The sequence below is a fragment of the Nelusetta ayraudi genome, unplaced genomic scaffold (genome assembly GCF_046127955.1).
Source record: "Nelusetta ayraudi isolate G7.1 ecotype Tasmania unplaced genomic scaffold, CSIRO-AGI_Nayr_v1 ptg000013l, whole genome shotgun sequence".
NCBI lineage: Eukaryota > Metazoa > Chordata > Actinopteri > Tetraodontiformes > Monacanthidae > Nelusetta > Nelusetta ayraudi.
The window spans coordinates 2,932,486-2,943,171 of record NW_027466063.1 but is presented as its reverse complement, the minus strand read 5'-3'; the positions used below and the strand labels follow the sequence as shown (position 1 = coordinate 2,943,171).

Genomic DNA, 10,686 nt, shown 5'->3' with positions numbered 1-10,686 from the left:
GTTTCCTCCCTCCTCCCCAGCTATCTGTCGTTCAACAGCTGCTTTTGTAGATTTAAAGCCGCTGCTGTTCTGAGACTCCTAGTTTGTATACAAGCATGTGTGCGTGTGTGTGCGTGTGTGTGTGTGTGTGTGTGTGTGTGTGTGTGTGTGTGTGTGTGTGTGTTTTTAACGCGGGTTTCTTTTATCCTCTGTTTCCCATTTCCAAGTAATGGGGGAGTCACAAACAGTAAACAGCTTTTTTGAAAACCACTTGAAAGCCATGAGGTAATTACCAAACAGATGTGTGATACGTCAACGTTTGACACCGCAAAACACACGCTACCAATGGTAATTTACCTTCTTCTAATCACTGTTGCCAGTGCTGACTGGGGCCTGCTCTGTAGCTGACAGGACCAAATGCTTTCATACACACAAGTGTGCCTTAAGGAGATTATGAATTTAAGAAGATTAGATTAATGAACTCATGATTGTAATCTAGGGTTAATTCATTTTACTGCACTTTAACCCAACCCTCCCTCCCCCTTTGCGACCCAGTGGCTCTGAGCCAAACTCGTCTGTGGATTCATGTGCATGTGTTTCATGTGCTTGAGAAGCAAGCATTGTGTAAGCAGCCATTAATTACTCTCAGGCAGGCACGCCACTAATCAGACCCCCCACAATTACTCCCCAATCCCCTCAACCCCCCCGGCGGCATTGCAATAAACCACTCGCAGACAGACGGTTTGGGTGACAGTAACCGTCACACTATTGTTGCCCGAGGACTCACTGTACGAGATATTTGTTCACTCCAGGCAGGTGGTCTCGCCAGTGAGGTCACCCTGTCTGAAACACAAGAAGGAGGCTATTCGGAGGGGGACATCCTTTTGAGGAGGCATCAACAACAAACAATGTAGAGGTTCAGATAACTTTCTATTTATGTCACCGGCCCCTTCTTCACATCATTAAGCATTTGTCCATCTTTCAAGTTTAGAGTATCTATCTATCTATCTATCTATCTATCTATCTATCTATCTATCTATCGTCTGTCTATTTACAGCCCTGAGCGACCTGAAAAGGCAAACCTGTGTTCTTGGATCACCAAAACTGAGTGAAAATCCAACTTTAGTGATAAAGCGGTTAATGTCGCCATCGTGTGTTCGACCTGTGTGCGTGTCCAATCGTTTTTGTCAGTGGAGCTGAATGGGCTCCTGAATACGATCAATTGTGTTTTAGCCACATATTTTTTAAGACGACTTCAAACGCAAGGTCTACGAAACATTTCAGAAAAGAAGATATAGTTCAAGTTCCATTTAGTCCCTTTGGGAGAAAAAAAAAGTGGTTCTTTCACGGAAGTGACGTATACAGACTTCCGCCGCTGTCAAGGGCACCGAAAAACTTGTGGTAGCCTAATCTAGCGGCTGGTGTGTGCACGTGCACCGAAAGCAGGTCTACAACTGTACATTTTTGCTTAAAGATTCGACTAGACATGGACGGGTTCGGTTCAGACTTCTCAGCCGGTGGCGCGGGCGGAAAAGTGGACTCTGGCGCCATCATGGAGCAGGTTAAGGTCCAGATCGCGGTGGCTAACGCTCAGGAGCTGCTGCAGGTAAATCAATGGACCCGGCTGCTAAGCTAGCAGCAAAGTTAAAGGAATGCCGAGCACCTTATATATTGTTATTTAGCTGCATGAAACACCCCATCATTAACGGGTAATTGTCAATGTGTTCCAGAGAATGACAGACAAATGCTTCAAGAAGTGCATCGCTAAACCTGGAAGCACACTGGACAATTCTGAGCAGGTAAGCCAAAGATGATTTTCTCTCAAATGTAAAATGTTAAGAGTTGTGTCTTCAGCGCCTTTTGTAATGCGAGTTATCATTGACATTCATTATTTGAAACATACAGTAATTTAGAACACTATATACACTAATTCCATTCAATACCACCCCACATTTGTAAATTCTCATAAATATTTGCCCAGTGGATTAATTTAAATGTTTTCCCCTGCAGAAATGTATTGCCATGTGTATGGACCGCTATATGGATGCCTGGAACACTGTGTCCCGAACGTACAACTCCAGGTTACAGAAGGAAAGGGCTCGCATGTAAAACTCAAAAACTCTTTGAGGCTGATGCTCAGAGGGAGGAAGAGCGACGTGTCCCAGCAGAGGTCAGGAGCTTTGGGCTGGTGTCACTGCAGCAGCAGAAACAGCAGCAGACCTCCAACGTCTGTCAGTGCCTCACAGACAGACACAGATAAAAGCAGAGCCAATGGACTCAAGCCATGTTTAATCAAGTCAAACACGCATGAACCTGCAGATATGACCTGTGTATGTGTGTGAGGGAGAGAATACACAGAGATCAGAGAAATTGAAAACTCAAAAAATATTGAAGTCTGAGTGTGATTGCAACTATGTGCTCACCCCTTTATGACCTTTCAAGAGTTCTCAATGTCTAGTGCAGTGTATCCTGGGATACGTTTCAGTCCCTTCAGTAGGATGGGAATTTTGAATAATAAATACCATAATGCATAACCAATTTCTTTATTTATTTTTTAAATAAAGCTCTCATATTACTACCATTTTCAGGTCTTTTTCACACAATTCAATCACACAAGACTCGGGTAAAACAGGAACATGCAAATTTGTCTTTTTATGATTTTCTTTTGGGGGGAGTGAATTAACAGGCTGGAGACACGTTAGAAAATCTTGGTGAAATTAATTTTGCATAATACAAATTGATTTTCTATTGATTGTATGTTGTGTTTATCTCTTTAGTTAAAAAAAAAAATCCTTGCCACTGAGTTGAGAAAAACTCCCGACTGACTGTTTTACGCTACTTATTTTTTTGTGTCAACTTAGAAAGTGAGGGGGAACTCCTGTGTTTTTTCTTGGGAAATAAACAGCACAGGTGAAGAATTTTGCCTTTGCTTATCAGATCTCGGCTGTAAAAAGTCCAACTTAAAGCCGGGTTGAGGAGCGACTGGCATTTTAGCTGCCATGAACTTGGCATTCATGAGCCTTCAAACAGTCCTGTATCAAAGTACGCCTGGAGAACAAAACAGTTCTGTCTGACCGGTTTTCATGTTGTCATTCTATCTGCAGCCCTCCACAGTAGTGGGCTTGTTTCAGCAGGGTCTGCCTAGTGCTACACCGGCTACTGAACCTTTCTCAGCTTTGTGTGCATGGTTTCGTGAAACGTCTGGGAACTCCAGCCCATCCTGCTCAGTTTGTGTGGAGAAACAAGGAGCCTGTGAACATTCTTTGCATTGTGATTTTTGAGCATATTAAAAGGATTTCCATGGAAAATAAACCTTGTCGATAAGTCCCTCAGTTCTCACTGAAAAGTTTGTTTATGAACAGCACCAAAGCTTGTGTTTGTCAAACTCAAGTCAAAAGGTCAATACATGCAAATCTGCTTCCCACACCAATCCCATACAGAGCTACACTTTCCCAGAGAACCCTCACATTAACAAGCAAGATATTTTTTTTTCTCAATAACCAATACCAAAACAAGCACATGTCCCAAGGGAGAAATTCTGCACCCTACACAATATGAAAAGTAAACATGACATATTTAGTACGCCAAACAGAAAAATAAATAATCCAAATAAATATTTTTGATCTTTGCTGTGACAAAGCCATAGTTTTGTTTCCAGCACATTACGGAAGACACTTGTACCTTGCACTGTTTTTCTGTTTTTTAAAAGCACCCATAAATCCAGTTGGCCAGACAGGTCAACACTGGAGGAAATGTTTTGTGTAGTGTATAACATGAGTCAAGTCAGTTACAAAAAAAAATTAAAAATCCAGTCCATTGAAGTCCATTCAGTTTTTTGGTTCGTCAGATTAACTTCTTAGAAAGGCACATATGTGGAAATCCACTTCCTGATGGACGTCACTCGAGTGTAAACCCCCGGGAACCCAGTTCTGCCGCATCCATGTCCCCAGCTAGTCACTCCAGCAATAAACCACGGGCCAGAAGGCTGACGGCAGGCCAGTGGACCCCCAGAGTCTCCCTGAATCGTAGAGAAGGGAATGGAAAACAACAGCTTACATATGTTAATACATTCAGATAATTGTCCCAATTAAAAGGCTACACTTTGAATTGCTGGACATGGGAAATGGTTGCTAAGTGAGGCACACAGAGAGAAGCATTTGGATCAGTGCTGAGATGCCAGGAGCTTTGACCGAGACAGGAATGTGTGTGGGTTTTCTTACATAAGAAGATTACAGTAAAAGCAGGTCTACTCTCTTCACATTAGCAAGCCTGTTTGTTATAAAAGTGACACTTAACTTTCTCCTTTTCAAAACACCTGAGAAATCTATTTCCATGTACATGCAAATAGAGGGAATATTTGAATGCAGGCCACAGTCCTGCCTTTACAGCCAATACTGTGGTACCATCTTTTTAAAGACACTAAACATCTCTAAATACAGTAGTAAACTGATTAAAAAGACCATTTAACATTTTTCAATTTTGTCCTGCCTGATAAAAACTCCAGTGGAGGAACTTTCACTGTCCTTTGCAAATATGTGCTAGATCAAACCTGTATTTCCTAACAGTGAAACTTTCACCAACTACAGGCCCATTTAGTGTTTTTCTCACATTATAACACATCCGCAGTTCTGATAACCTGGCACAACATTCAATTTCCAGCATCTTCATATTTTAAAAACAATTCAGTTAGATTTCCAAAATAAGTGTTACAAAAGATCACGTTCCAGGATCAGTTCCCAGTAGATGCAATATGAGAAAGCCATCCTAGGACTACACAAATAGTCGAGTTTACCAACTCATAGAGTAATGATCTGAATCTTACCAAACAGGTGTCCCTGCCCCCCTCCATGGAGCCAGCACACATCATGTTGGGAGTCAGGACATTCCCATAGGAGTGCTGGCAGTCTGCCTGGTCAATGACATTCACTGCAGCTTTCTGCAGCAGGTTGGTCAGTGATCCTGGGCCAGAAAGATATTATTGGTCACTGATTTTCATCCATGACAAAAAATGTTTAAAGAATGCTCAGAGCACTGAAAAAGGAAGCTGTATATCACAATAGCACCGTGCAATCAGTCCAGTAGGTATGATGTTAGCAGGAACCCTCACCTCCTTCCCTCATGGACCCCCAGCCTGTGATGTAGCACTGTGCCGTCTTCAGGAAGAGGTGCACCGACGATGGCAGGCAGATGGACTGGATGGTGTAGGACATGGGTGCTGGGACTGCCAGCTCCACCAGAGCCACGTCGTGGTCCATGCTGGTGCTGTTAAAGGCTGTGTGGATGATGACCCTCTGGATGGGGATGATCAGGGCCCCCAGCCCAGACCGCAGCACAGACCCCAGGCTCACAGCCCAGTTGGTTGGACTAGGGTCACTGAGCAACAACAAAGAAAACAGCACAGACAGTGAGTTCATGGAGATGTTCCACGTGATATTTCAAGGACATACCTCTTGAAGCAGTGTGCTGCAGTGATTAGCCACATGCTGTGAACAAGCGTGGCACCGCAGCGGTGAAGTTTTTGGTACTGGAGGCTTCCAACCCAGGGCCATTCCCCTCTTCGAGCTGTTACTCCACCCACAATCCTTTGAGTGCCCAGGGCAGGACGTATACCACAGTCTACAGAAGAACCCGCAAATAAAACAAACTGTTTCCCTCCAGCTCAGCACATGCGTTCCTTTACGGACTCAACCTTACTGCAGTTTTGTTCGTCGGCCCTGTTGGGGCAGTCCAGGACGCCGTCACACTCTGGGTTGATCTTCTTGATGCAGGAGGTGGCGCTACACTGGAAGTTTCCGGTGCAGTTTATCGCTGGAAGACAGGAAGTTGTGACAATGAAGCCTGATGAACTGTACAACTTCGACCGAACTAGGCTTCTTTCAGTGCAGTGTTACCAGGTGGCGATGGAGCAGCCACCACACTGTTGGCAGAGGGTCTGGGTAGGGGCAGAGGGTCGAAGCTTTCTTCTGTCAGGAGAAGCTGCTCAGAGGAGACATACTCCGAGTACTCATGGACTGAGCCGGGATCGGTGTGGCTCAGAATCCAGTTGCGGAGCCTGGTAACGCGGGAGTAAACCCCAGGCTTGTTGATCCGGGCACAGCCAACACCCCAGCTCACCACTCCCGCCAGGAAGAACCTTCCTGGGGCACCCTCGCACACCAACGGGCCTCCAGAGTCACCCTGAAGGAGAAAAACTGGGAGTGACCACTAATTCTGTCATTTAAAACAAAATAATCTAGTTTGTGTACCTAAAAATGATTTGTCAAGTTTCAGAATCATGTTGATGAATTACTGTATAATAACAGGAAGCTACATAAACAAGCCAAGTCTGATTTGTTCCTAATATCACAGTAATATTATGAGAGACATAACCTGTCCTGCTGCAACTAAAATAACATCTGGGCCTCAAGGCGTTCATTTAAAGGATGAGAACAGTCTCACTTACGCCCCATCGGTTCAAAATAAAGAAAACTAGACCAAGTCAGCATAGAAATCAGAATACTGCCCCAAGCTAGAAAAGTAATTTGATATTCATGCTATTGTACTTGCTTATATGTAAAGGAACGAAACAGCACTGACCTGACACGAGTCCACCTTGCCCTGCAGAAAGCCTGCACACATCATGTTGTGCGTCACCGCACCTTTGTACACAGATGACTTGTTGCAGACCTTGGAGTCGATGACTTTCACCACGGCCTTCTGCAGAGTGGGGGGTACCTGATCTGAGAGACACACGAACCACAGAGAAATAATTATATTTCTTAAGATTAGCACAGCAAGGCAACCGTTATGGGACTCAGTACTAACATCTAAACATATTTGTCTTAATCTTAAAGCCTTATAAAAAACAAAAACAGCTGCAGTTTTCTTTAGCAATGCCCATTAAAAGGCAGACTCACATTGATACTGGTGGAGTGCCCCCCATCCTGACACCATGCAGCTTTGTCCAGGCACAAAGACGTGAGAGCGGGCAGGTAGACAGACAGGCTGGATGTACGAAGTGAAGGTGACAGGTGTCTCCAGCTCCAGGACTGTGACATCGTTGTCGGTGGTCTCAGAGTTATAGTTTGGGGACACTACCAGCCTCTTGATGTTTATGATTTTAGACGTGGCCTCTTCACCACTGGCTTGTGTGGCCCCCACCAGGGCCGTCCACTCTGTCGGGTCGCGGTCTCTGGACACAGAGATAAAAGAGAAGATGACAGACCTTACAGTAATTATTCATGCAACTCTCTAAATAGAACACTGAATAATTTTGAGTCATAAACTAATGCAACTGCACATAAAAGGATGATAAATGAATGACGAGTTACTGACTAACCTCTCAAAGCAGTGTGCTGCACTGACAATCCAGCGTTGGTTGATGATGGAGGCGCCGCAGACATGGTGTCCCCGCAGCCTCAGACTGACCTGCCAGGGCAACTCCCCCTCCCGAGCATCATCGCCACCCACCACCCGAGTCCCCATCGCAGGACGTGTGCCACAGGCTGAGGGAAACGTTTGAGAAACAGAAAAGATGCTGCTACTGCTAAAAAAAAATTGAGGGAGAGGCAACAACTGAATATCAAAAATTAAAGGCCCTGTGTTATAACATTTAGTGGCCTCTAGTGGTAAGAAAGACTATTGTTGAAAATAAGGAATTTTTACCATCAATGACTATACCCGGAGAAATCATCAACATCAGTGCACAAATATTTATCTCTCATCAGAAAATTCTATTCAGTTGATTAATGTCACACTTAATCTTACAGCATTGCAAACCCAGCTGTGGAAGGATAAAAACTAACTAACTAGACCCTCCACATTATGGGCAACTGCAGCAAAGATGAAAGATGAAAGTACGACAGATTTTTTGTGAAATAAAAAACTAAAACAAACTAAATACACACAACATACATCGTCTATGATATTTTATGGTAATACAGCCATAAAAATGTTTTATGCTAGGCCTTGAGTACATTTTAATTGAATTTTAAAAAAAAATAATTATTCACCACAACGAGCTTCATCGGAGCCATCTGCACAGTCTGTAATGAAGTCGCAGTCTGAGTTCATTTTGGTGATGCATTCTCCATCGTCACATGTGAAGGTGTTGTCAGGACACCTGGCTGGAGGCACAACATTGGTGGGAAAATTATTAAATCTGTAGTTAAGCTTAAATTGGAGGAGTTTAATCAGGATCCAATCCAAACCAACACACACATAAAAAAACAATTATAATCAGAAAGAATTTATTATAAGACGTTTACAGATGAAAATTTAAAATTTCAGATACACGACATTATCAGTTGAATCAATGATCATTGTGTATTATTAAGAAGCACTAATCGAGAATGGACTTATTTAGACTTATATGTATACACACAGGTAACTTACCAATCATATCGTTTCCGATGCTATAAAATGATTTCCCACTGGCTCCTGTATGAGACAAAAATGACAGTTGATTCTATGAGGATTATATCTCTGGACATTTGTGTCCCAGTGCACAGGATGCTGCAGCTGCAGGACCACAGACAGTAAACTGATGAGCGCACGCTTAAACTACCAAGCAGGATGATGCCGCTGATCTGTCCGAACTGCGGCACTCCGAGTGGTTTCCCGTGCATGGCTGAGGTCAGGCCCGCTCTCAGCAGGTCCTGCACGAAGTTGTCTGAATACTGTTGGATCTTGGACACACTGAAGGCCACTCGAAATGTTGCCAGCACGTCGCCATTAATGTTACTGGCATAACAGTGAAATAGACAGTTTTGGTTTCGTGCCGAGAGTTTTAAAAACAAATGTCTGTGAGATTTCACTCACCCATAGGCAACAATACTACAATCAACGTAGTGATGGGATATTGACGAGCCAACAAAGACATTTTTAATCTGCAAGAGAGTGATAATGTGCAATATAAAACATTTGAAGTTGAAATTTTTGAGCATCCAAAATAATAAGAATATCAACTAACCTGAGACTTCAAAACAGAGGTCAGCACTATGGAGTAACCAGAGTTCTCCTCCTGCAGAACAGGATCATATTGCAGGCCCTTGAGTTGCACTGTCTCCATGAAACGATGCTCCTCCTGCACCAAGTAGGCTGGTAGCAACATAGGAGGGGAGGAGGAAGAGATCTTTTTATTTTTTATTTTTAACTGGAATCAAACTCATACTTACATGTTCAAGTACAATTTAGCTTTATAACAAAACACATGGACTCACCAATAAGCAGGCCAACAAAGAGCCCTGTGACAAGGAGGAGGAGGACTATGAGGGCACTCTTGTAGCAGCTAGATTGGGCGGGAACAGAGTATGCACCTGAGGGTGCCGACATCCCTCCACCGCCATCCTTCCTCATCTCCATGTTGGATTCACAGTACGTCCTTCACAAATGGCTCCTCTGAATGCATCAGGACGCCAAGTGTCCTTCTGTCATCAAACACACTTGATTACTTAAGTTATTTGAGGTCTGGTGCTCTGTTAACATCTAAGATGGCTCCAAAGTGGATGTGCAGATCACGACCATAGTAGAAATTAGAATTCAATTATTACTACTAGCTTTGAGTTTACCACTGCGCTGCACAATGAAAGCAGGGGAGAGCTGGTACAAGTTGCAGGCTGCATCCACGCCTGACTAAAGAAGGCATACTTCAGGTTACACTAGCGAACAATACGCGTTATGAAGTTCATACAAGGTTCATGCATTCTGGATCAAACCCACTCACCTCCTTGCATAATTCCGCGGAACGCTGCCTGTCCACGGACCGCGCCTGAAATGATCCACTATTTGTTCCAGCTGTGAAGGGGCGTGCCGCGTCCGCCCCGCAGGTAACTCACCGTGTCCCGTTTACTTTCGGGCCGCGCAAATCCCGGTCCAGACCCTCGCCTAATCGCTTCTGATCTCTTTGGTTACACCCTAGAATACAACAGTTTCGCACCTCTGGACTTTTGCAATCCAAATTACAAACCAGTTGTTTTTTTTTTAGGGGGGGGGGGGGGGGGGGGGGGGAAGAGGAACCAGAAGAAAAAAAAAAAAATCCCAACGCAGACCTGAGCTCAGCTAATGCTCCACTGACACAGTGGCTGAGCAGAGGTGGAGTAAAGTTTCTTGGATTTCCGCTCAAAACCTGGCAACCCATCAGGTGCCGTGTCTGGCAACCCATCACAATTATATGGAAATCCGGCATCTAAGCCATCTATTTAATTTTAATACTTTATCAAATAAAATAATCAGAGTGCTCAATAAATCAATTAAGCCCAGTCCAAAAAGTTTTGCTAAATGGCTGTATTTATAAAGGTAACCACACCCTGTACACTCTCCCAAAGAAACAACAAAGGTAAACTCAGAGAGCCATCACGTGGCTTAGAGGAGTTATACCTCATTGCTCTCATGATCACAACCATCTGTTTGTGTGCGAAAAGGTTTGCAGGGCTCATCTCAACAAACACTCCGCACAGCTTATTCCTTTAAACCTGTCCTGTCCTAAAAACAGCAGGTTTAAATTAGGCATTTCTGTTTGTGAACAATGGCCGCTAAAAGCACAAGACTGGTCAGAGAAGTTCTGGAAGAAAGAGGAAGAGTATATCATGAGGAGCAAACGATCTAAAAAAACAAAACAAACTTTACTCATCCATTGTTTTATAGTCTTACCCTTTTTTTAAAAAGAAGAAAAAAAAATTGGACAAAAGTTCACATTTTGCTAATAGATAAACCAGAAGGTTAGCCACT

The 10,686-nt window shown here is 43.7% G+C and overlaps 2 protein-coding genes across 3 annotated transcripts; one reads left to right on the top strand and one right to left on the bottom strand.

Moving 5' to 3' along the window:
* The first annotated feature begins 1,348 nt into the window (after window positions 1–1,348).
* timm13 (translocase of inner mitochondrial membrane 13 homolog (yeast)) lies at window positions 1,349–2,560 on the top strand. The gene is made up of 3 exons (XM_076022826.1): window positions 1,349–1,585; window positions 1,710–1,778; window positions 1,990–2,560. Exons 1-3 carry the CDS (start codon window positions 1,466–1,468, stop codon window positions 2,086–2,088), a joined length of 288 nt encoding a protein of 95 aa, XP_075878941.1. The 5' UTR covers window positions 1,349–1,465; the 3' UTR covers window positions 2,089–2,560.
* Window positions 2,561–3,766: 1,206 nt separating this feature from the next.
* Window positions 3,767–9,823, bottom strand: tmprss9 (transmembrane serine protease 9). Of its 2 annotated transcripts, XM_076022823.1 has the most exons (16): window positions 9,683–9,823; window positions 9,180–9,386; window positions 8,930–9,057; window positions 8,779–8,846; window positions 8,525–8,700; window positions 8,353–8,397; window positions 7,971–8,084; window positions 7,298–7,463; window positions 6,876–7,150; window positions 6,556–6,698; window positions 5,871–6,156; window positions 5,674–5,787; window positions 5,427–5,595; window positions 5,087–5,352; window positions 4,802–4,938; window positions 3,767–3,997 (listed from the first exon to the last, which is right to left on the bottom strand). In XM_076022823.1, the coding sequence occupies exons 2-16, from the start codon at window positions 9,319–9,321 to the stop codon at window positions 3,836–3,838; spliced, it is 2,391 nt and encodes a 796-aa protein (XP_075878938.1). In that variant the 5' UTR covers window positions 9,322–9,386; window positions 9,683–9,823; the 3' UTR covers window positions 3,767–3,835. The 2 variants fall into 2 exon arrangements, with proteins under 2 accessions (XP_075878938.1, XP_075878939.1); XM_076022824.1 differs by lacking the exon at window positions 9,683–9,823 and having other exon boundaries at window positions 8,930–9,091; window positions 9,180–9,320.
* Between the last annotated feature and the right edge of the window lie 863 nt (window positions 9,824–10,686).

Coding starts and splice junctions, on each gene's coding strand:
- timm13 (XM_076022826.1), top strand. CDS start 1,466: ATGGACGGGTTCGGTTCAGACTTCTCAGCCGGTGGCGCGGGCGGAAAA. Junction 1,586..1,709: donor ACGCTCAGGAGCTGCTGCAG/GTAAATCAATGG, acceptor AATGTGTTCCAG/AGAATGACAGACAAATGCTT. Junction 1,779..1,989: donor CACTGGACAATTCTGAGCAG/GTAAGCCAAAGA, acceptor TTTCCCCTGCAG/AAATGTATTGCCATGTGTAT.
- tmprss9 (XM_076022823.1), bottom strand. CDS start 9,321: ATGGAGATGAGGAAGGATGGCGGTGGAGGGATGTCGGCACCCTCAGGT. Junction 8,398..8,524: donor CAGCGGCATCATCCTGCTTG/GTAGTTTAAGCG, acceptor TGTCTCATACAG/GAGCCAGTGGGAAATCATTT. Junction 5,353..5,426: donor GCAGCACACTGCTTCAAGAG/GTATGTCCTTGA, acceptor GTTGTTGCTCAG/TGACCCTAGTCCAACCAACT.